At 48.9% G+C, this 23,050-nt stretch overlaps 1 protein-coding gene across 8 annotated transcripts in view; it reads right to left on the minus strand.

Moving 5' to 3' along the window:
- LOC149324559 (uncharacterized) overlaps positions 1 to 22,610 on the minus strand; it is a 41,332-nt gene extending 18,722 nt beyond the window's left edge. For 5 of the 8 annotated variants that reach the window (XM_089565347.1, XM_089565356.1, XM_089565348.1 and 2 more), the window contains exons 1-9: positions 22,351 to 22,610; positions 21,590 to 21,667; positions 19,626 to 19,686; positions 16,234 to 16,625; positions 12,414 to 12,457; positions 10,941 to 11,068; positions 6,508 to 6,612; positions 3,865 to 3,974; positions 2,248 to 2,351 (exon numbers count right to left, since the gene is read on the minus strand). In XM_089565347.1, the coding sequence (XP_089421473.1) occupies positions 2,248 to 2,351; positions 3,865 to 3,974; positions 6,508 to 6,612; positions 10,941 to 11,068; positions 12,414 to 12,457; positions 16,234 to 16,276 (534 nt within the window). In that variant the 5' untranslated portion in view covers positions 16,277 to 16,625; positions 19,626 to 19,686; positions 21,590 to 21,667; positions 22,351 to 22,610. Of the gene's footprint in view, positions 1 to 2,247; positions 2,352 to 3,864; positions 3,975 to 6,507; positions 6,613 to 8,823; positions 8,930 to 10,940; positions 11,069 to 12,413; positions 12,458 to 16,233; positions 16,626 to 19,625; positions 19,687 to 21,589; positions 21,668 to 22,350 lie in introns of all 8 variants that reach the window. The other 3 variants (XM_089565354.1, XM_089565352.1, XM_089565355.1) reach the window with 1 other exon arrangement.
- Positions 22,611 to 23,050: the final 440 nt, after the last annotated feature.

Consider the following 23,050-nt stretch of genomic DNA (forward strand, 5'->3'; position numbering starts at 1 on the left):
TTATTTTGCATGCTTGGTACGTTTCAATGAATTTTCGGGGCGAAATGGTGCAGCCGCTTGGGGTCAAGATGCAATGACTGAAAATACTGCGGCGCAACGACGACGACGAGAAAGAAAAAACCAACACATGCGCAAAGTACGAACTGCTTATAGGAATAAAAGGGACAGGTTTATAAGCCACACTCACAATGTAACAACGCTCTATCGCTCTCAGCACAGTCATTAGGAAGTAATCTGGAAATGAAAAGGCCAAATTCAAATCGCAGAACGCTTTTTCTACCCTGCACTTAAAGCACTAGTTTATAGCGTACGTTAGAAAAGAAAAAAAAGATAAGCAATAGTTGTATCAGTAAAATAAAAAAGCGACAACACCACCTTGGTTTAAGTAACGGACGCCAAATAAGGAAGACGGAATTCTGGGTTTTGATATTCTTCATAGAAACGTTTCCACCTTTACTTGTTACTGACGGGACTGAGAGCGATAGAGCTTTGGTAAATGGTGAGTGAGGGCTATAAATATGACCCTTTTCTTTACTTCAACAGTTGGTAGTGTGCGCAACGTTGTTTTTGTCTTTTATTTTCAGACATGTACCAACTCGCCCCACATCTCGTCACTCTGTAGTGCCGGAGCTATTCGATTTTTCGCCACTGATGAAAACTCACCAATTGCTTTTAGTTACGTTGTGTTTGCATGCGACGCCGAAGGATGACAAAAGTTGGCGATGTGCACCAAAGCTGAACACCGTCTTAATAATGATGATGATGAAATTCTATGGCCCAAGTGCGCAAGTGGAGTCAAAGACCTATTTCCCAAAAATTTCACCGTAATAAATCTCAGGACAAGGCAGGGGAATGCTTGTACCCTTTGTATTACCAAGGGGTACCAGGCGACACTGGGGATCGCACTCCGCACCTCCGAAATGCGACGCGGATGTGCAAACGAATAGGCCACCGTAGGGGGTCCTGAAATTTGTCTTCGGCGTGGCTCGAACCCAGCAGCTCGCGCAAATGACGACTGAACGCGAATTGGACCAAACTGAGCCCGACAATCTTTGCCGCACTCTCAGAAATAAAGCTAATGAAAAAGAGAAGGTGAACGTGTCAACGGGGTATTCCCAGATAGCATTCCAAGCTTCTCTTCAGGCAAGAAGTTAGCTCTAAACTGTCCAGTGACATGTACTTGAGACACTTCGTGTTTTATAGCTCAGCGTAGTAGCTAGGTCCGCAACCCTCACATCCACCAAGACTTTCTGGTACGCTGCGAAGCTGTCCGCCGAGTAGCACCATAATTTCTCCTCCATCCAGCGCAACCGATGCTTTGCAGTGAACTCGCCGGCATCAGCAGTGGCGGTGGTCTAACAGCTTCCGAATAGTGTTCAGAAGTTTGTGTAATATATGGCTGCGAGAAATTCGTACGTGAGTGCTTTTGCCTGGGTAAGGAATAAAGTAGTGTATGTGAGTCTCCGCATTTCGCAACCAGTGGGTGAAGATACGGCCAATTTATTTGCTCAGCACGCTGACTGCCTGCTACGCAGGCCTGAAATTCCGATGTATTTTCGCTAACCGTTCAGACCGCGCTGAAAGGACACATGCGAATGTAAGCGTCGTGGTGGCGATAACTGCGCAACCACGGTTGAAAACCGGCGCGTTAGGTACCAACAGCGCTACCTACCAGTCGCCACGTTCATCCAGAGGTGTACGCCGGCGAGTTAACAGTTTAACGAAGTAGGGTCTTGCATGTCAGGTGTACCATTTTCAGAACGCTTGGTGATTCGATTTATGGCGCTAAACTGCGTTAGCAGCACAACTTTCGTTTATGTATCGCGTTGCTGAAGGTATAAAACTTAGTTTTTGCTCTTGACCACAGAAATTGCCGTGGAAGACTAACCGAAAATACGCCCACAATATACAAATCGAAAGGCCGAAGTCATTCTGGAACCTTCTGTGTTTTGTGCTGAACGCCGTAAGTTTGTAGCCCTTCACAAAGTATGAAGAGGGGTAAAACCATGTTAATGTGTAGAAATAATGTCACTTCCCTTATCCATTGCCTGAACTGTTTGTTCAAAGGGTACAAGGTAAGAAGGAAGCGCGCTGATGGAACGGGGTAGTTTCGCAGAAGTGAGCCAGAACGGCACCCCCATAGGTCAGAAATGTTTACTCCATCCACTTATTCGATGGTACAGAAATTTGATTCTCGATCCTCCCTGCACCCGATATAAGGCTGCTGTTATGCCAAAAACTTCTCACCTGCGTACTGGATTGATGAACTGGCGCGCTGTATAGGTACAGCTGTACCTGTTGCTGAAAAGCCATCAGTTCGTCTACGACGAATCCCAGCAGAAGGTTCGTGCCTGCGAAAAGACAAGGCGGAAATATAGGATTACAGGCACCCCTACTGTAGTACAGTAGTCACACTCAGTCGCAAGTTCGCATGCTTTCGCGTGTTCTCGAAATAAGAAAGGACACTTCTATCATTGCTTCTTTATCTGTCGATATAGGGTGTTGCCGGATCCAAGTCTGCAGAGATGAGGCACCCGCAGTTATGACACAAAAAACCGGGCAGTGCGTTAAGCACCTACCAGGTGGGGATTTTTCGTCACCAGAACAAGATCTAGATCGCGCATAGCCCCTAACCTATAGTCTGCGGAATTACCCCACTCTTGATTTATGTGAGCGTTCAGCACAGCTTTCACTACCGCGCACTGGTATCTCTATAACGCACCGGTCAATGTGATGTCAGTCTTATTCCATGTGATCCGGAATGTCTGTAAAAATAATAATCAAAGGTGACTCTTTTCAGCTTAATCTCCAATCAGTGGCCTCTGTGTCGCTTAGACGCAATTATTCTTTCACATAAACCCTCTTTCGCAGTATTCCCTAGATGTTGTAGGAAACTGCGCTGCGCTTTTTATCCTGAGTACTGCAGTCAATCTCTCCTGAAATTCCCGCCAGCAAAACAATCTCGTAAAGGCCTACGTTGGACATTATGTGGCGATGGTATCCCTCCGGTCGTGCATAAGAGAAACGACGGCCACAGCAGTAACCCCGTGTTTCCTACTTTCAATACACAAGACTTCAGTTTTTACTTCTTGGACGAACCACTTATTCAATACCACTTGTTGCAACAAGCTATTATGGCAGCCAGCGTAGACTGGGCGTCGCATTATTTCTGAATGAAGTCGTCACTTCTCACGAGCACTTAATCGCACCATCCTCAACTGTTTATCATGAAATGAAATGAAATCTTTATTGGCCATCAAATACAGATGGGGGATTGTAGAAAAAAGCTGTCCTTGGACAGCTTGACGGGTCCACAATCCCTTATTTCGGCAGAGTGGCAGCATCACATAACATATTCTTGATATCCAAAACATACATACATATTTAATATGATACAGGTAAGTATCCACAGTAAACGAAAACAGAAAACAACAGCAAGGTTAGACAACATTACATAGAAACCAAATACATCTGCCGGAGATCCTTGTAGGTTGCCGTGAAGAGGTCAGAACGGACCGAATTATAATCATTCAGAAGCGTTGCTATTGTGTACTTAAGGCACTGTTTCCCGTAACTTGAACGTGACATCGGTACTGACCAATCCTCGAAGTGTTTTTTAAGGTAACTTGGAGTTCTGTCCTGTAATTTGGAGAGTTACGTATATTGTTGAAATTCATGTGGATTTCCCGTTTATATACATGGCTTAAGTGATATCTATAGAGATTGTGAGCTGGAATTACCGCAGAGTTGCTAAAGAAAGTTAATGTGGAAGCAGTATAAGAAGCATTATATGTGCAGCAGTATATGCAGCTGTCTGAACAACAAACTTTAACTTCAGTCGGAGATCGCTCCCCTCTCACTCACGCCATGCCGACTCCAGATGCAGGAATACGGGTGCGCCGCGAAGCTCTGTGCTGACAAGCCGACATTCGTAGCTCGAAGTGGCTTGCCACATCCAAAACGCCAGGGGTGCCCTGTAAAGGTGAAGCATACAATCAGTTGCTTGACGAAGCATCACTAACTTGCCAAATAACACCATCTGTTTTTATTTAAACATTGTAGACGAGTTGCCTAGCGGTCGCTGGTTGGAGTTTTTCCAACATGTCCTCACGATAAGAAGAGGAACATCTAGTGATCCCACGAATCTCCACGTCTCTAAAAAAGTGCATGATGGAGGCAAAAAGACTCTTCGCACAACATGTGCGCGCTGAGACACAATATCTCACAGGGAAAGTACGTTGGTACAATATGCCCACCGAAGCCTTGAAGATCTGAAAACACCTTTGAGTTTCAGCAATTTGTGGGGTTATTTTGAGTTCCGGGTGTGCTACAACGAATTTGTTGGGTGGTAGGGCGCAGCCGCGACGGGTACAGCAAGACTGGCTGAAAATTCTGCGCCGCTAGCACGACAACACAAGAAAGAAACAAGGAACACATGCGCGCACTGCTAACTGTTTAATAGAAGTAAAAGTGTTTATTTGGAACCATTTACTCAGCATGTATGTACCGTGTATCGTTCTGAGCCCCGTCAGTAACCAGTAATCTGCAAATGACAAGGCTAAACGTAAATCGCAGAATGCTTCTTGCACTTAAAGCTCTAGTTTGTATGAAACACTTGAAAAGAAAAAAAAATCTTTGCAATGGCAGCGTCTGCTGACTATCATAGCAAAAGCAGTGTCATGCATTTTTAGGGAAAGCGGTCATCGCCGTGAACGGAAAAGCAGAACAAAAAAAGTAACAAAGACATTGTAACAAATAAGTGACATATGAAGAAACAATGACACGACACAGGTTAGGGCATAGCAGCCCAAATAAGGAAGACTAATTATTGGTGGTACAGGCCTTTATAAACACGTTTCCACTTGTTACAGGCTGGGCTCAGAGCGGTGGAGCGTTTTTACATAGTGAGTGAGGTTATAAATGTGCTCCTTCCAATAATCAGTTGATAGTGTGTGCTTGTGTCGTCACTTTTGTTCTTATGTTGGCGTCGTTACGGCGCAGTATTTTCAGTCATGCACCAAGTCGCCCCCCGCCCGTCATTCTGTAGACCAGGAACTATTTCATTTTTCACCGCTGATGAAAACCCGCCCATCGCTCTAGAGTTACGAGGCGTTTGCTGCCGACACCCACAGATGGCACAAGCGGGCGATTTGGACGAAGACTGAAATTCGGAATCTGTGGCCAAAGGGCTCCACGGCACAATGTTTTACGTTTACTCAAGATGGGGCGAAAGACCTAATTCCCAAGCATTTCACCATAAAAAAGCTCTACACCAGGCAGGGAAAGCTTGTGCTCATTGTATCACCGGTGAATACCCGGCGGCACTGGGTATCGAACCCGGCACCTCCCGCATCCGAAGCGCATGCTCAATCGACTAAGCCACTGGTGTAGTCTTTAAATTCCTCTTCGGCACGGGTCACATATTCAGCGGCTCGCGCAAATGATTATTGAAATGAATTGGCCAAACTGAGTCCGGCAACCTTCGCTGAATGGTGAGGAATAAATCTGGTACAAAATTAGGACGCCCACTTGAGACACTTCGTGTTTAATACTCCGCGTAGTAGGTAGCCTTGCACCCCTGACACCCTCTAAGGCTTCCTGACGTGCTTCGAAGCTGTCTGCAGAGTAGCGTCACAATTTCTGCTCCACCCATCCCGGGCGCTGTGTGCTTGTGAGCCCACCAGCATGTCCTGTGCCAGTGACGTAACAGCTTTCGAATAGCGTAATATAAAATGTGGCTCCGCGCAATCCGCACGCGCGTGCTTTTGTCTCCATAAGGAAAGTTAGTTGAAGTGCGTGTGCGCACTTCGAACTTGGTGGGTCTAGGAACGGTCATTTATTTTCCGAGTAGGCTGACTGCCTGCTACGCAGGCCTGTACGTCCAAATTATTTTCTCTAACCATTCATGCGGCGCTGACAGGACATCTGCAAATGTGTGTGTCGTGATCGTGATATCCGCGCAACCGCGGTTGAAATTTGGCGCGTTAAATGCCAACAGCCCTAACCATTAGTCGCCATGTTCCTCTAGACGCGTAGGCCAACAAGTTTAACAGTTCAGCAAAAAGGTTCATGCACGTCAGGCGTATCATTTTTACAACGCTTGGTGCTTTGATTAATGGGTCAAAGCTGCGATAAGAGCAATAATTTCATTTATGTATCCTCGTGCTGAAAATACAAAAAAAAATTATTTTTCTGTCTTCCCCCCAAAAAATTTCCGTGAAGCCTAACCGAGAAGACGCCCGGAATGTGCTAATCGAAAGACCATATTCATGCTGCCATCTTCAGTGTTTTGTGCTAGACGCCGTAAGCTTGTAGCACTTCACAAAGAATGAAGACGGGTAAAAGCATGTTAATCTGTAGAAATAACGTCACTGCCCTTATCCAAAGCCTGGAAATTTCTTCCAAAGGAAACAGCGCCGCGCTGACCAAGAAGCGTGTAGAAAGAATTTCATTCTCAATTTTCCCCTGCAATCGGTACAAGCCTGCTGCTTACTTAAGACCACTCACCCGCAAACTGGATGTGGGACTGACGCGCCATCTGGGCAGCCGCCAATAGGCATCGCCCTAAAGCCATCACAGCGCCTGCGACTAGAACCGCCAAACTGGTGTTGCCTGCGAAAAGACAAGGTGGAGTTTTAGGATTACAGGCACCTCTACTGCAGTACTTCCGTAACATTTAATCGCAAGCTCCCACGCACTCACGCGTTTTCGAAATAAGAAAGGACACCCATCTCATTGCTTGTTTACCTGTTGATATACGGTGTCGCTGGATCCAGGAATGCAAAGGGGGCAGTTATGACATCAACCACCGGGTAACTGATTAACCACCTACATGGCGTGGCGTTATCGTCACCAGAACAAGATCTAGACCGACATAGCAGCCAATGTGCTGGATGGGGAATCACCGCACTCCAGATCCATATTTGTGTCGGCATGTCTCTATCGACTCAATGTCCTCTCAATCTAAACAGGCTCTATCGCTGAGAGCGATAGAGGCTTGTTACAATGGTGAGTGAGGTTTATAAATGTGTGCCCTTTTCTTCCAATAAATAGCTGGTAGCGTGTGCATGTGTAATCTCCTTGTTTCTTGTTTGGTCATTGTTGCACTGCAGTATTTTCAGGCATGCACCAACTCGCCCCACATCCCGTCATTCTGTAGAGCAGGAACGATCTGAGTTTTCACCGCGGATGTAAACTCAACCATCGCTGTTGGGTTACGTGGTGTTTGCTGCTGACTCCGAAAGACGACACAAGCGGGCAATGTGAACGAAAGCTGAACTCTGTCTTCATGATGACGATGACACATTTTTAAAGCGCAAGGACATCTGCGGCCGAAGAGCACCATGGCACAAGGTTTTTTCCTTTAAACGAGATGGGGTGAAAGGCCCATTTGCCAAGAACCTCACCCTAACAAAGCCGATCACCAGGCAAGGGAAAGCTTGTACCCATTCTATAACCTGTGGGTTCCCGGCAGCACTGGGGATAGCACCCCGTTCCTCGCGCATGAGAGGCGGATGTTCAAACAACTACGCCACCGCTGCGGTCTTGAAATTTCACTGCCGCACGGCTCAAACACAGAGCCTAATGCAAATGATGACTGAACGCGAATTGGACCAAACTGAGCTCGACAATCTTTGCTGAACGCTGAGAAAGAAAGCTTGTACAAAACTTAGGGGAACGACTCCGGTAGTGTATTCCCTGATAGCATTCCAAGTGTCTTTTCAGGTAAGTAGTTAGCTCTCGAGGGTCCAGTGACATGCACTTGAGACACTCCGGGTTTAACAGCCCTGCGTAGTAGCTAGGCCTGCACCCTGCACATCCACTAAGGCTCTCTGACGCGCTGCGAGGAGCGCCACAATTTCTTCTCCATCTAACGCGGGTGCTGAGTTGCGGTGAAGCCGCCAGCATTTTTTATGCTGGTGGCGTAACAGCTTTTGAATTGTGTCCACGAGTCTGTGTAAGATATGGCTACGGGTAATTCGTACGTGAGTACTTTTGCTTAAATAAGGAATGAAACATTTCATTTGTATGTCCACATTCCGCAACTAGTGGGTAAGACAACGGCCATTTTACATGCGCAATAAGCTGACACCTTGCTACGCAGACCTGAACTTCTGATGTATTTTCGCTAACCATTCAAGCTACGCAGACTGGACAAATGCGAATGTGAGCGCCGTGGTGGCCATAACCGTGTACCCCGGTTGAAAAGTGGCTCGTTCGATACCTACAGCAATATCCACTAGTCGCCACGTTCATCCAGAGGTGTACACCAGGCAGTTTAACAGTGTAACGAAAAAGGGCCATGAATGTCAGGTGTTCTATTTTCACAACGCTTGGTGCTTCAATTTGTGTAGCAATGCTGCATTTGGAACAAGGCTTTCATTTATGTACTTCTTGCTGAAAATACAAAAATTAAATTTCCCTCTTCCCGGCAGACATTTACTTGGAAGACTAACCGAAAACACGCCCAGAATGTACCAGTCGAAAGGCCTAAGTCATGCTGGAACCTTCAGTGCATTATACTAGGCGCAGTAAGCTTCTAGCACTTCAGAAATAATGAGATTGGGAGAGAAGAAAATTAATCTGCTAAAATAACGTCACTGCCCTCTATCCATTGTCTGAAAATTTCGTTCAAAGGGAACAGAGTCACGATAAGAAGAAGAGTGCAGATGGAAGAAGTGAGGGTCGCCAGAACTGAGCTAGAATGGTGCCCTTGTATTTCACAAATATTTACATCAGCCACTTATTCAGAAGTGGAGAATTATGATTCACGATGCTCCCTGCGACCAGAGAAGGGCTACTGCTATACTAAAAACTACTCACCCGCTGACTGGATTGTGGAACTGGCGCGCCGTCTGGGCACATGGCTGTACCTTTCGCCTGAAAGCCATCACAGCGCTTACGACGCGACCCGCCAAACGGACGCCGTCTGCGAGAAGACAAGACGAAGTTTGAGGATTACAGGCACCTCTGCTGCAGTACTGCAATCACACTGAATCGTAAGTCTGCACGCATTCACGCGCATTCGAAATGAGAAAGGACACCCCTCTCAATGCTTGTTTACGCGTCGATATACGGCGTCGCTGGATGCAAGTCTGCAGACATGCTGCTCCCGCAGTTATGACATCAACTACCGGGAAATAGGTTAACTACATTTCCGGTGCGGAGTTTTCGTGACCAGAACAAGATCTAGATCGCGCATAGCACCCAACCAGCCGGCTGGGGATACCCCGCACCAGATTCATGTGAGCGGTCAGCATACCTCTGTACAACGGACTAGTTTCTCTAAAACGCACTGGTGAGTGTGATGTACATTAAAGCTCAACTCCATAAGAATCCCAAAAGAAATGTTGCGACCATAATGATCAATGCACATTTGCTCAAAGGTCAGGGAAGCGAGCGATGGGACCGCTATGATAGATGCTTGGAATGACGAAATCATATTGATATGCAGCATGACCACCTCTTTCCCAGAAAAATATACACGCTTGTGAATGCCGCTCCGCTCACCACACTGCGTTGCACACAGAGCGGTGCAAAGGCAAAGTAGAGGTTACACAAGAGAGGAGAACACGGACGGAGTCTCTATGTTCAGAAGCATATTCCAAATGCAAAATGCTCAAAGCTTCTTGCGAACTCCGCAACACGACCACTCATATGTTGTTCTAAGAAAGCGCGAAGAAAGCTCCAACTACCGTTTGTTGATAACACGACAGTTCTAAGTAGGATCGCAAGTGGACACTCGGTAAGAATGACCTCATCTTATGCTTAACTTTGGCATGTTATCTCGAATGCTAAAACATTTGGTTTGATCAGATCAGAAGCATTCGAGGTCAAAACGAACAGCGGAACCTTCCTCTTTTCCAAGTTGGTTTGGTTCGGTTTATGGGCGTTTAACGTCCCTAAGCGACTCAGGCTAGAGGGACGCCGAAGTGAAGTGCTCCGGATATTTCGACCACCTGGTGTTCTTTAACGTGAATCAACATCGGACACCACACGGACCTTTAGAATTTCGTCTCCATCGAAATTTCCCTCGCCGCGGCTGCGATAGAACCCGCGTGCCATAGCCACTCCGCCACCGCGGACTGGTTTCCTGTTTTCATCACGTGGCCGCCAACAGTGGAGGCAAAGGGAAACAATGCTACGAGCAATTTCATTTTATATGGTTAGCGGAGAACAGCTCAAGAGAATGCAAAGAATACACAGAATTTGATCAAAACAAAGCGGACCAGTTTCACTCTTTTTGCTGCTGTGCATGGAATTGAGGGGGAATAAATCTGGAGGTTCACTTGCCGCTGTCGTGATCATATTTACTAATAACACACAGTTCAGTTTCAGTTACGCATCAGGGAGGCTGTTGTGTATTCGGAAATGTTAAGTTCTAATGCTATCCAGAAGACAGGCTCATGCCAGCCTCCCGTCACCGATTGCTTTTTATTATGTGTCAGTGCTTGTGAAGTGCTAATTACTCACTCCCGGCATGTAATGTTGGAAACTATATTTTCCGAAGCCCAAGAATGAGTAAAATACAATGGGATACTGGTATATAAAAATCGCGTATCTAAAAAATCTTTATTGCGGAAAGTCAGACACATAGATCACTAATACAAAAATAAGTCTTGTATTTTGATATGAAAAGCGCTTCCACTATTTCCAGTGTAGTTCGATCTCGGTGACCCAACAGGCCGCTCGTTATCGAGACTAACGGAGAGCGTTCTTTTTCCCCTTTGTGTTGCGGTAGTTTCAACAATGTGCTACCTAATTGCTTGAGGTATCACTCCTTGTGTGTCTTAACAACCCGTCTAGTTGCGAGTGAACGCTTTGTTCCGCCCTTTGTGTCTGTCTGTAGCGCTTGCGTCCTTCAGAATTTATGTTTACCAACTTGCTAAGTTATCTGCCCTGACGAAAATGTCTGATCCGAGCGTTCTTTCTTGCCTCACCGGCTGCATCGGTGATGAAGTGCGACCACACCACGACTTGGTGGATGACGACTGTTCATCGCACGCTGTTCCCATCGGCAACTTGCTCGCGCAGTGGATTCTCGGCGATTCCAGCCTGGCCCGGCTGTCTGCACAAAGAGGGAGTTTGCCGCAACAATTCCTGTAGTACGCTGCTCAGCCGATCGGCCCTTGTGGGCATAAACACATGCGAACTGTAATGTCTTGAAAGCAGAGCAGCTGCGCGCGGTTGTGTCCGTCGTCATATCACGCAACACTTTACACACATAGAACTAATTGCGGGCGCTGTGTGCTACATCGCGAACATCGTTGAAGACATGAATGCAAAGTGCACGCAGGGTACCACTTTTCTAGCTCTTTAAGCACTTATATGAACATGAAGGAGCAGCACGTTCAGTATTAATTTCACGGCAATTATTTTCTTTGTTATAGCTTAATACGATCGCAGCTGTTTGCAGGAGCACCCAACAAGGAGATAGGCTGTTTAATTTTAGCATACCTTAGGCATTACGCTGTCACTGTGCTTTTGTTTAAATGGGCGCCTCCAAACTGCCACACACGACGCCAATATGAGAGCGACACTGAACGCGAGTTCGCTACTTTTTGTTGGGACAAAATGATCCTTGAAGAGGACATTCGAAGATATTGCGCCATCAATATTACCTCTTTAGTTCGGCGACTCCAGTTATGGGCTATTTTTCTAGATCGTAAACGTTTTCAATGCATATATTCGTCGGTAATATATAAATTGAACAATGGTCGCGGTAAAAATGGCCAAGGGCCAATTTGGTCGATATGCTTTTCTGGACTGCGGCAATGTGGTAGCTTCAGTACAGAACACCAGCAAAATGCAGTGGGAAATGCCTATTTTTTGGAGGTTCATGCTTTACACTCGTATCGTGATCATTGAGCGGGCATTACCGTCAGTCGTATTGCGTCATTGGCTGCGAAAATTGCGCTCTCTAGAGCTCCTGCTCCGTTAAGTATTGACTGAGTACAGGTATCACTTAGCAGTGCGTGCGGCGTGGAAAGTCGCAGAGCGGACACGGCATCACGCGTTTGATCATGCAGCACCACAATATTTCAATCATAAATACTTCAAGGACAATGCATACTGACTTCCCAAACACTGGTTGAACTTGTTGTTAACTGCCAGGCAGTATGCAAAGAATACCTATAAAAGTCCCTAGATTTCAAAAATTTTTGTTTCTCTTTCTTCACAATTTCTTGCCCTTTTACTTGCCAACGCTCAAAAACAGCAATATATAAAAAGCTATGTCTTATTTCTCTTCAAAATACACCCTTGTTCAAAGCTTCTATTTTCGTATGTTGTGTAATTAATGGGCAAGAATTTAAAACTATATTCTCAGCTTCTCTGAGAGAATAGGAATTATTACAGGAAAACGGGCGTATATTGAGCCTTGCCGGAGCCGAGTGTTGTTGAAGACCACTCACATGACTCGAGGAAGAAGAGGAGGTTCCGCTCCGGCCTTGGGTCCCTGGGCACGGTGGCATTGTTTCTGATGAGAGGGCTGATTTTTTAGCAAAGTCTGCCCTTGATGGTCCTATTGTCCCTTTCGTCCCAAATACTATTTACTTGACTCTAGCACGCTTTCAGCGATTCCAGCGTTTCCACACCTTGAGCCATGAGCCTCTCCTCGCTGCAGCGGATTTTCAACACCTGGCATTTCCTTGGAGTGTGCGGATGTGCAGTTAAAGGCAATGTGAGGTGTCCATGACCCTTTTGCGCTGCAGGATACCGCGGCTAAATCTTTATTTTTGCCGATCGGGGCTTTCGATATCCAACGTTTGTGAGTCTTGTGGCGAAATTGAGTCTATAGAACATTTTTTCCTCTCCTGCCGGCGGCTCGCTGCTCTCCGTAGAATTTGCTTGGAGTTCCCCCTCGCTCGGCATGGGCTTCCTCTATCTATTCCGATTCTCTTATCCTTCGGGGCAAGCGCCAAGGGATATGCCCTGAAACCAGTGTTCGATTCTATTCACAATTATATAATTTCATCTGGTAGATTCCTCTGCTAGAATGTGAATTCACAACTTTTCTTTCTCCGTATTTTTTGTATTGTACAAATTCTAGCTCTGTGTCCCAAATTTTAGATTTAATTATACTCCATTCCCTGTACATGAGTGCGTTTGTATCCGCTATGCACCCTGGCCAATCCCCCGCTGTGGGTATGTGCCATTCAGCCGAAGCACATCATCATCATCATCTTCATCATCACCTTTCGGTACTGTCACCGCTTCTCGGCTTTTTTTCATGCGCAACAAACACTCAAGAGCTCACTCTTATGTCCAACCTATCCTAAAGGTGAGCGCTTTCCAACCGCTAAAGACATTACTAGATGCAGTCCACTCTTCTGACCGCACCGACGTCGTAAAGTTCGCTCCCGCCGCGCTGGGCCTCGCCTCGCCTTGAGGCTAGGCCTATCACCGGCAGCGCACCTACCCCAATAGCCATGGAGGTGCAAGCGCAGGGCGACAACCTCGACCCTGAAACGTCCCGACCCAGTGAGTGGACCGCAGTGCTCCACGCATACCAGGTTCGAGAACCAAGCCCGAATACCCTGGTTGGACCCGCACAAACAGCCGTGTCCGCCGTCGGTGCTCAGGCCGAGACTGCCCCTGCGCCCTTTAAGCCGACGTACCGTGCTCAACAGCAACAGCTGCGCGTGTCGCACGCTGTCTCGCAGCGAAGTAAACACCTTGCTTCACTCCCACCCGGCACTATACGGGTAGTTTTTCGACCGAGAGGCGGGCTCGCTTTGAACGGAGCCATGGCGCAGCCCCTTATGCAAGCCCTGCCAGTCACTGCCGAAGGCCGGGACCTAGGGGACTTTCACCTCCGGATCCATACTACGAATAACATATTCACCGTCGCTACCCACCAGGAGACAACCGCCCTGCACCTCGTCCAACTCAAGGAAGTGGTACTCCAAGGGACCAGTTACCCTGTCGCCGCCTACATCGCACCGCCGCCCGCAGCTGTACGTGGAGTCATCTCGCAGGCCTACTGGGCGGAAACCACGGAGCAGATGCTACGAGACCTCCAGACCCGCAACCCGGACGCTGATATTATCGCAGCACGCAGAATGGGGAGGACGCTCTCCATATTAATCACTTTTGCGCATGGACCAGTCCCTCATACCATACGCTACATGTGTGGTTTATAGATGCACGGCGTACAAGGGCATTCCAGATGCCTGCACCAACTGTCGCCGACCGGGCCACAGATATGACGTCTGCCCCCACCCCAAGACTGGTCTCTGCACGCGGTGCGGGGACAAGCATGACCCGCAAGCTGTTCCTTCCTGCATCCCGATCTGCATTCTGTGTGGGGGCGAGCACCTCACGGGTACCGGCTCATGCAAGGAAAGACAACTCCGAAACAACGCAGCCCGCCGCCACAGAAAACAAAGCCCTTTAGCAAGAAGGACTTTCCCCCGCTGCAAACGACCCTTCCCACTACCTCTACGTGGGCCTCCAAGGCCGCCAGGACTCATACGCTGACCTCCCAGGACCACGAAGTGACTGCTCTGCGGGAAGAGGTAAGGCAGCTCAAGGCAGCCATCTCTACCTCCACCACCGCTCTACCCCCAAATCCTCCACCCCAATTCTCTCCACCCACCTCGCCACCTGTCGAACCTCCTTCGAAAAAGAGGAGGCCTGATGAGACGCCAGCACAACCCATAGACTTGGAAGCAAAATTTCAGGACTTCGCCAAAAACTTAGAAGCTAGGCTCGCAGAGCGAATTACTGCACAGGTCACTGCACAGTGCCAAATTTTGATTGAAACTACCATTACCCGTTTAATGGATACTGTCATAACTAGCATCATGGCCAAGGTAGAGGAGCGTTTACATCAACTTGCTCCTAGCCTCTCACAGGCCTCTCCTTCCACAGTGCCACCCTCCACACCCCTCCTGCGCCCTCTACGCTACAGCATGGCTCCTCCGACGGACCATAACTCTTTACACATTATTCAATGGAACTGCAGGGGCTTTCGGCGCAAGCGCGATCCTCTGCTGCAAATTATTGCTACTTCCTCATCCCTACCAGACATCATCGCAATTCAGGACGCAAACGTTTGCAAACAAATTCCCGGATACGCTCTTATCCCCTCGGACTCTACTGATCTTCCTCGGGCGGTCACATACGTCTGCAACTCTTTGCATTACATGGAACACACAATTACCACACCTATCGCTCACAGGTTCATCGAAATTTCACCTCCAACCCCTGCACAATCTCCCTTGTTCGTTCTTAACTGCTATCTTCTACCACGACAGCCAGTTAATCTACTCCCTCCACTCCTCAAATCCGTGGCGCAATTGGCTGGATCAAATCCCCTACTAATTGCCGGTGACTTCAACTGCGCACACGTGGACTGGGGCTATCGGCGCACAAACCACAGAGGCACAGTTCTCTGCAATGAAATGATGATCCTCCACTTGTCCATCTATAATGATTTCAGCCTGCCTACGCGGGTTGGTAACAGTGTTACTACAGATACCAGCCCAGATCTCACGCTTAGAATAAATGTGGCCCACCTGCAGTGGGAAAGAACGCAAACCACACTAGGCAGCGACCATCATTTAATTCGCATAACACTAAGCTATCGCCGCCCTCAGCACAAATTTACCGTTAGACAAAGTAATTGGGACCAGTTACGAAAATTTCACCAGGAACACGTACAGTCAACACAGGTACCCTTCGAGCTAGACACCTGGACTACCCAGTTACAGGAGGACATTCGCCAACATACCCGAACGCTAGACACTACCCCAGACACCCCCGTAATTGACAGTAAGCTCGTGCACCTCCTACAAGCTCAAGAACGCATAACACACAGATGGAAAACTCAAAAACATAATAGGAAACTAAAACTGAAACTCGCACAGCTTCAGAGTTAAATAGAACACCACAGTGCCACTCTTTGCAATGCTAACTGGAATCAGATTTGTGACAGTCTCCGCGGCAATCTCTCCACAAGCGGTGCCTGGCACCTCTTACGCCACATGCTAGACCCCACGCAATCTAAACACGCCTTAGCATTCGCCGCCTTACTCATAACCACAGGCAGGACACGAACGCCTTCCTCGCGCAGGTGAAATTAACATATACCACCCCAGGTGACCCTTGCAAGCACCCCGAGTACATGGGTCCACCTCAACCCCAGCTTGACGCCCCTATTACAGAGGCGGAATTTCGGAAAGCCCTTTTGAAATTGCGCAATACTGCACCCGGGGAAGATCAAATTACCAATGCTGCCATCCGAAACCTTGACGATGCCTCCATATCTCATCTAGTCACCCACTTCAACGAGTGCTGGAAGTCAGGTACCCTCCCAGCCACCTGGAAGCATGGAAAAATCATATTAAGCATGAAATGCTTTTAGCTCCCGTTGTCGGCAGTGTGGTGACGTCACGCCGAGACCTAGAGCCATCATCCGGGCACTGAAATCCACTCATCCGGGCACTGAATTCCAGTCATCCGGGCACTGAAATCCACTCATCCGGGCACTGAAATCCACTCATCCGGGCACTGAATTCCAGTCATCCAGGCACTGAAATCCACTCATCCGGGCACTGAATTGCAGTCATCCGGGCACTGAAATCCACTCATCCGGGCACTGAATTCCAGTCATCCGGGCTCTGAAACGAGAACATCCGGGCACCGTACGAGACTTAACGAGATTTAACGAGACTCTCTAAGCCCTCCTACGCGACCGGCATGCAAGCGCCGGTTGGTCTCCAAGTGAGACAAAAAATAACTGCTGCCAGTGCCTTCTCAATGTTTATCAAGATATCAGTGGAGCTGTGGGTTTGATAATGCACGGAATTATAATTTCCGATTTCTAATAACGCGTGCAAAAAGCACATAAATGCCACGTTACACTCCGTTGTCATATGTGATCCGGGGGAGAAGCGCTGCGTTCAAAGGGCAAGGCATCGCGCCGAACGGGTGGTGGCGTTCCTCCCTTCCTTTACGGTGCGGTTCGGGTGTCCACCGAGATGGCAGAGAATTACTGCCCCATTTCCTTTCCTCAAAAAACCTTGCGTTCAAATGGCAAGGCATTGCGCTGAACGGGTGGTGGCGTTCCTCCCTTCCTGTACGGTGCGGTTCGGGTGTCCACCGAGATGACATTAGGCCCGTAAACATTTCATGCTTACTCTACTCTCGTTTACGGGAGAGGCAGAGATTTCTTGCCCGACTAACCACGTACATGGAAGACAACCACCTTTTTCCGCACAGCATGATGGGCTTTCGTGCGCACCTATCTGCACAGGATGCCCTAATACAAATTACACATGACGTGCTTGATGACACGATCCCTCACCTCACTAAAGCTATTCTGGCGGTAGACCTCACAAAGGCATTTGACAGGATTCGACACGATGCCATTTTGCGAGAACTGCAGGCACTACAGGTAGGCTCAAATACCTACAACTACGTTCTCGCCTTTCTCTCGGGCCGCACTGCCTCTCTGCACATAGCAGAGCTGAGCACACCACCTTATACACTCGGCGAACTTGTAACCCCCCAAGGCGCGGTCCTCTCCCCTCTTCTCTTTAATATTGCTCTCATCCCCCTAGCTCATAAACTCGCTGTCATCCTACACCTAAGGCATAACTTGTACGCTGATGATATTACCGCATGGACCACTCATGGATCTGATGGAGAAATTGAGGAAACTCAATTAGCAGCTGAAACCATCTCTGCTCATGCGTCATCTATTGGGCTCGAATGCTCGACCTCGAAATCCGCACTTCTCCTCATAAGACCCGAAATCTGCAGCTAACTCGCCCATTCAAATCGCTTTAAAAGGAACCCCTATCCCCGTCACCCCCACCCTCCGTATCCTTGGCCTTTACCTGCAGGATTCAGGACGCAACGATCATACCCTTAAAACACTCAAGGCCTCCACGCAATCTGTGTTGCAACTTGTACGCCGCGTATCCTCCCTGCACAAAGGTTTAGACGAAGCGGACAGCATGAAAGTAGTGCATGCTTTTACACTTAGCCGCATTTTATACGCCACCCCACATCTTAAGCTCAACCGCATGGAAACAGAGCGAGTGAACGCCATGATTCGTCTAGCAACCAAGGCAGCCTTAAACTTACCCCGCAGCACTAGCACAGCCAAGCTCCTTGAACTAGGCATGCATAACACCTTTCAGGAACTAGTAGACGCGCACCTCCAGACACAGTATCTGAGACTTGCCGCGAGCGCAACTGGCCGGCATATCCTCGTTTCCCTTCGCATCAACATTCCCGCTAATCAGACATGCCTTATAGCTATTTCTCGACACATTCATACCCCCCTCGTTGTTAACCCCTTCCCCGGAACGTTCATCCCCAGTACCACATCCCTCGCCGCATGGCTCGCGCTAAAGCCCTACACAAGTATTATGGACAAGCCCAGGACGCCATTTGGGTAGACGCCGCGTGCACAACTCATGAAGCTGTAGCTGTTGGTTACAATCCAGCCCTCGCACAGCCCCTCACACACCGCCTTCCGTCGGGCTGTACGCCTGAGGAGGCAGAGGAAACCGCCATCGCCCTAGCCCTTGTACATTCCAATGCAAACTACATCTTTAGCGATTTCAAAACGGCTCTGTTCAACTTCGCGCGAGGCAGGATTCACGCCCCTGCTTGGGAGTTGTTGAACACACCCACCAAAAACTTACCACGCAGGGTAGAGCTCCAGTGGGTGCCGGCTCACTCTGGGAATCCAGGAAACGAGGCTGCCGATAAATTGGCCCGAGGTTTGATTTGCCGGGCTCAGGACGGCCTCGATCCAGGTTTCTCGAGAGAACGGGCGCACACCTTTGGAGAGCTCACGCAAATGCCCCGCTTGGACCGCCGGACTTACCCTCCTCCACACCCCTCCCTTACCCATTCCCAACAGATCCTCTGGAGACGCCTCCAGACCCGCTCTCTCTCATCCCCTCAGCTGCTATCCCACTACTGTGGCACCTCCCCTGCATGCACCCTGTGCGGCGACCCTCACGCCACACTCTCCCACATCCTTTTCGGCTGCCCTGCTGATCCTCCCCCGCAGGGACAGCCCGCGTTATCAAGTTGGGAGGACTGGGAGGTCGTGCTCTCGTCTCCGGACCCGCCATCGCAGCTTGCTGCGGTGCTTCGGTGTGCCGACGTCATGGACAAACACCACATGAACGTTCCGACGGAGAGTGGGACCGTGCGGTGGCCCAGGGACCCAAGGAGGGTCTAACACACTTGCCATAATAAAGTTTTTCTCTCTCTCTCATGAATAAGTTTAGTTTAGTTTGAGTTTAACGTCCCAAAGCAACTCAGGCTATGAGGGAGGCCGTAGTGAAGGGCTCCGGAAATTTCCGCCACCTGGGGTTCCTTAACGTGCACTGAGATCGCTCAGCACACGAGCCTCTAGAATTCGCACAGCACACGGGCCTCTCTGAATTCAGCCGCCGCGGCCGGGATCGAACCCGCATCTTTCGGGTCAGCAGCCGAGCGCCGTAACCACTGAGCCACCGCGGCAGGGTACTCTCATGAATAAACAATGTTTAAATGAACAAAACAGAACAAGCGTAATTGAGATACAGTTGGCGATTTCCAGAAAGAAAAACACTAAACTAAAGACTTTGTATATCTAAGTCCCAGGCACGTACCAGAGGACCTGGAACGCGCCGAGTGCGGCAGCTGTCATGGGCTGCTCAGTGGCTGGTCCATCTGCAGGAAAGAAAACCGAGTTTACATTGGCACAATCGACAAAATGAACACTGGTATTCTCTTGGACGTCCCATCGACGTCCTAAATACCCAAAGGACGTTCAAGGAAGTTTCAGAGACCTACCTTAAAGTGCGATTTAGGGGTCCACTGAACCAGGGAGCGATTTATCCGCCTTTTCTTTCCTCAAAAACCGGATTGTGCAGCGTTGTCAGCTCCAATAAGACGATGAATGGCGGTTACCTATTCTGTGGCGTGTTTGTGCCACGTTACCCTGAAAAACGGGTTCACTAATTCCACGGCTTTCGCCGAGAATGCAGCTACAATTTCTAGAAGGGATGTCGGGGCACGTTATGTTTCACCCGGTAGTCCAAATTATTCGAAAGCGCTCCACTACTGCGTTTATTTCTCTCTATCGCCTTGCTCTGTGATGTGAGACAGTTACTGCGCCATTTATGTTGCTCAAAAACCACTAATTCCGCCCCCGCCGCGGTGGCTCCGTGGTTACGGCGCTCGACTGCTGACCACAAAGACGCGGGTTCGATCCCGGCCGCGACGGCCGAATTTCGATGGAGGCGAAATTTAAAGAGGGCCGTGTACTGTATGATGCCAGTGCACGTTAAACTCCAGGTGGTCGAAACTTCTGGAGCCCTTCACTACCTCGACACTCATAGCCTAAGTCGCTTTGGGACGTTAAACCCTAATAAACCAAACCTAAACTACTGATTCCGGGGGTGTGTTGCAGGTTACGACTTTGGGTGGTCGAGCCCAAGGCCGCAGTAGCTGCCTCACTTCTTGGTGGACACACGAACGCACTGTTCAAGTAGTGAGGAAGGTCGGATCTCGAAGAAAGGAACAGTGCTGTAGTGGAGGGCTCCGGAATTATGTCGACCTGATATCGCGAAGCACACGGGCCCCCTTCCATTTCGCTTCCATCGAAACACGGTTGCCGCGGCCACTTTCGAACACGGGAACCCCGGCTCAGTAGCCGACCCACCGCGGCGGATGGCTGTGAAATTAGTTGCAAACTTCCACCAGCACCAGTTTCTCCAGAACATTCGAGACAAAGAGAAATTGGCGAAGTGCATAAGTAGTTGTTTTCCTAAAGGCATAAATCTGCGTGTATGAGCACTCTCAGAAAAGAGTTACAAGAGTTCATCGCTTGTATTTGCCGCAGCGCATGGAACAGGTGCCGCTTTTCCAGAAACTGACGCGATGTAGAGAATGCTCCTGTTGTTGTTGCGAATGAGAAAATGATGAAAAGGAAATTGCCCGGGCCTGCTTACTGGCTCGAGCCGAGCCACCACCGCTGCCGCGTGCAGATAGAGGGGAGTTAAAAATTCAGAGGAAAGAGGAAAAGACAAAAACAGACGTACGTCGCAGCAGCAACCGCGTCCACCGCGAAGCGGACGCTGGCTGAAAAAAAAAACAGATAAGCGGCCGAAGCTGCGATTCGTTCGCTCCACCTCCTCCAGAATGCTCCTAAAGTCCAGGTCATGAGCAAAATAAGATGTAGACACGATGAAGAAAAAAAAAAGGGTTTATGAGTTCATGGGGGTTTAACGTCCCAAAGTGGCTTCGGCTATGAGGGACGCCGTAGTGAAAGGTTCCGGAAATTTCTACCACATGTGGTTCTTTGACGTGCAGTTACATCGCACAGTACACGGTCCTCTGGAAGATCGCGCCTATCGAAATTCGACCTCCAAGGGCGGGAACGAACCCGCACCTTTTGGGTCAGAATTAGAGAAATTAGGGCAAGAAACTAGAAGCAAACAGAGAACCAATAGTTTGTTGTCCTAATATTCTCTTTCGTGTGGTCTCGTATTCCCGTGGTAATTATGAATTTAGGATCCCGATACCAGCTGTGCCAGCTATACGTTTTTAATGATGTCGAAATTGTACTCACGTCAGCGTTGCTCGTTTCCTGACGGCCATGCTGCGGGTGTTTCACTGACTCTTTTATATGGATGCGAATTCCTTCTTCCTAAAAGTGTAAAAGGAAAGTCCTGATAAGCTTCTGGAACACACAAAGAGTCTTTCAGTGAACGACCCAACAAGGCCTGCCGACACTGCGTCCGAAAGCGCATTCAATCATCTTTCACTTTCAAAATTGGAAGTTTTTTATATTTTTTAAGGCGCACTCGTCGAGTGAACGGTTCTCAGTACTAGGCCTATTCGAGGATGCTAATTTGCGAGGATGCAATGGCTCTGAGGTTGAGAGGGTGATGAGAGCGTCCGTCGCCGCCACCTTGAACACATCGAACCGAGGAAGCCGATGCGCTATGTGATAGTCGCGAACTCTCGAAGAAGTAGTACATCGGGTGGATGCACGTGGCATACAAAAAGCTGCACGAGTAGTGAGCGGCAGCCGTCTCGTTATCTTATCAGAAGCTTATGAATGAACAAGGTGCATCGAGGAAGCTAGCTCGGACGCACGTCGAGCGCTACGACACCTACATCCAGTACGCACAGAGCGCTTTGACCACCAAGGAAAACGAGAAAATGCGGTAGTATATAATGAAAGCTTCAGGACCAGTTACCGGGCAAACTAATCGGCCGTAGACTTCCCGTGGGATGTCCTAAAGAGACTTGGATCTACCTGCCCGCCTTCGCTGTTCCGGAAGATGCTATGTCTTCGTTCTGTTAAGAGGGCAGTGTAGCGCTTACCATGTACTACGATGACGTATAGATCCCGCGCCGAGGCAGATATCGTGGAAAGCTGCTGCCGGTCGATATCACTCCACATAATTATTAAAACTAATCCAGGTTTTGCCGCCGCCTTCAAGAAGTCGCTTTTGTGCATTCCGAGACAGGTTGCACCCGCGGCGTGACCCGAACACAATGGCGTCTCTTCCTGGACTGATGTCGCAGGCCCGTCTAACTGGGTGGACTGCCGCGTCAGCAGAACAAGTCATGCTCACGTGCTCTCCATCTCTCTCTCTCTCTCTCTCTCTCTCTCTCTCTCTCTCTCTCTCTCAGCTTTCTCGTGGTTTCTTTGGCGCCCGTTTCTGCGTTTCGTGGCGTCGCCGTCGCCGTCGCCGTTATCCGTTGCAACCAGCAGTGGACACGCTTCAAGCTACGAAACCAATACAGCGGGAGCTTGGAGAGCAGACGGCAAAATTAGGAAATTGGTTTTTGAGGAAAGGAAATGCGCACTATCTCACTAAACCATCACGGTGGACGCCTGAACCAGAGGGAAGGCGCATAACTGCCGTCTTGGAACACTGGACACCTCACTCGTGCTTTAAGCTACGTGGCGGTAGTGAGAGATGTGCGCTGCATGCAGGTGGTCGAAATTATTCCGGAGACCTCCACTACGGCACCTCTCTCTCTCTTTCTTCTTTCACTCCCACCTTCCTCCCTTCCC

Source organism: Amblyomma mixtum, unplaced genomic scaffold (genome assembly GCF_055824585.1).
Source record: "Amblyomma mixtum isolate Tamu unplaced genomic scaffold, ASM5582458v1 scaffold_23, whole genome shotgun sequence".
Classification (NCBI taxonomy): domain Eukaryota; kingdom Metazoa; phylum Arthropoda; class Arachnida; order Ixodida; family Ixodidae; genus Amblyomma; species Amblyomma mixtum.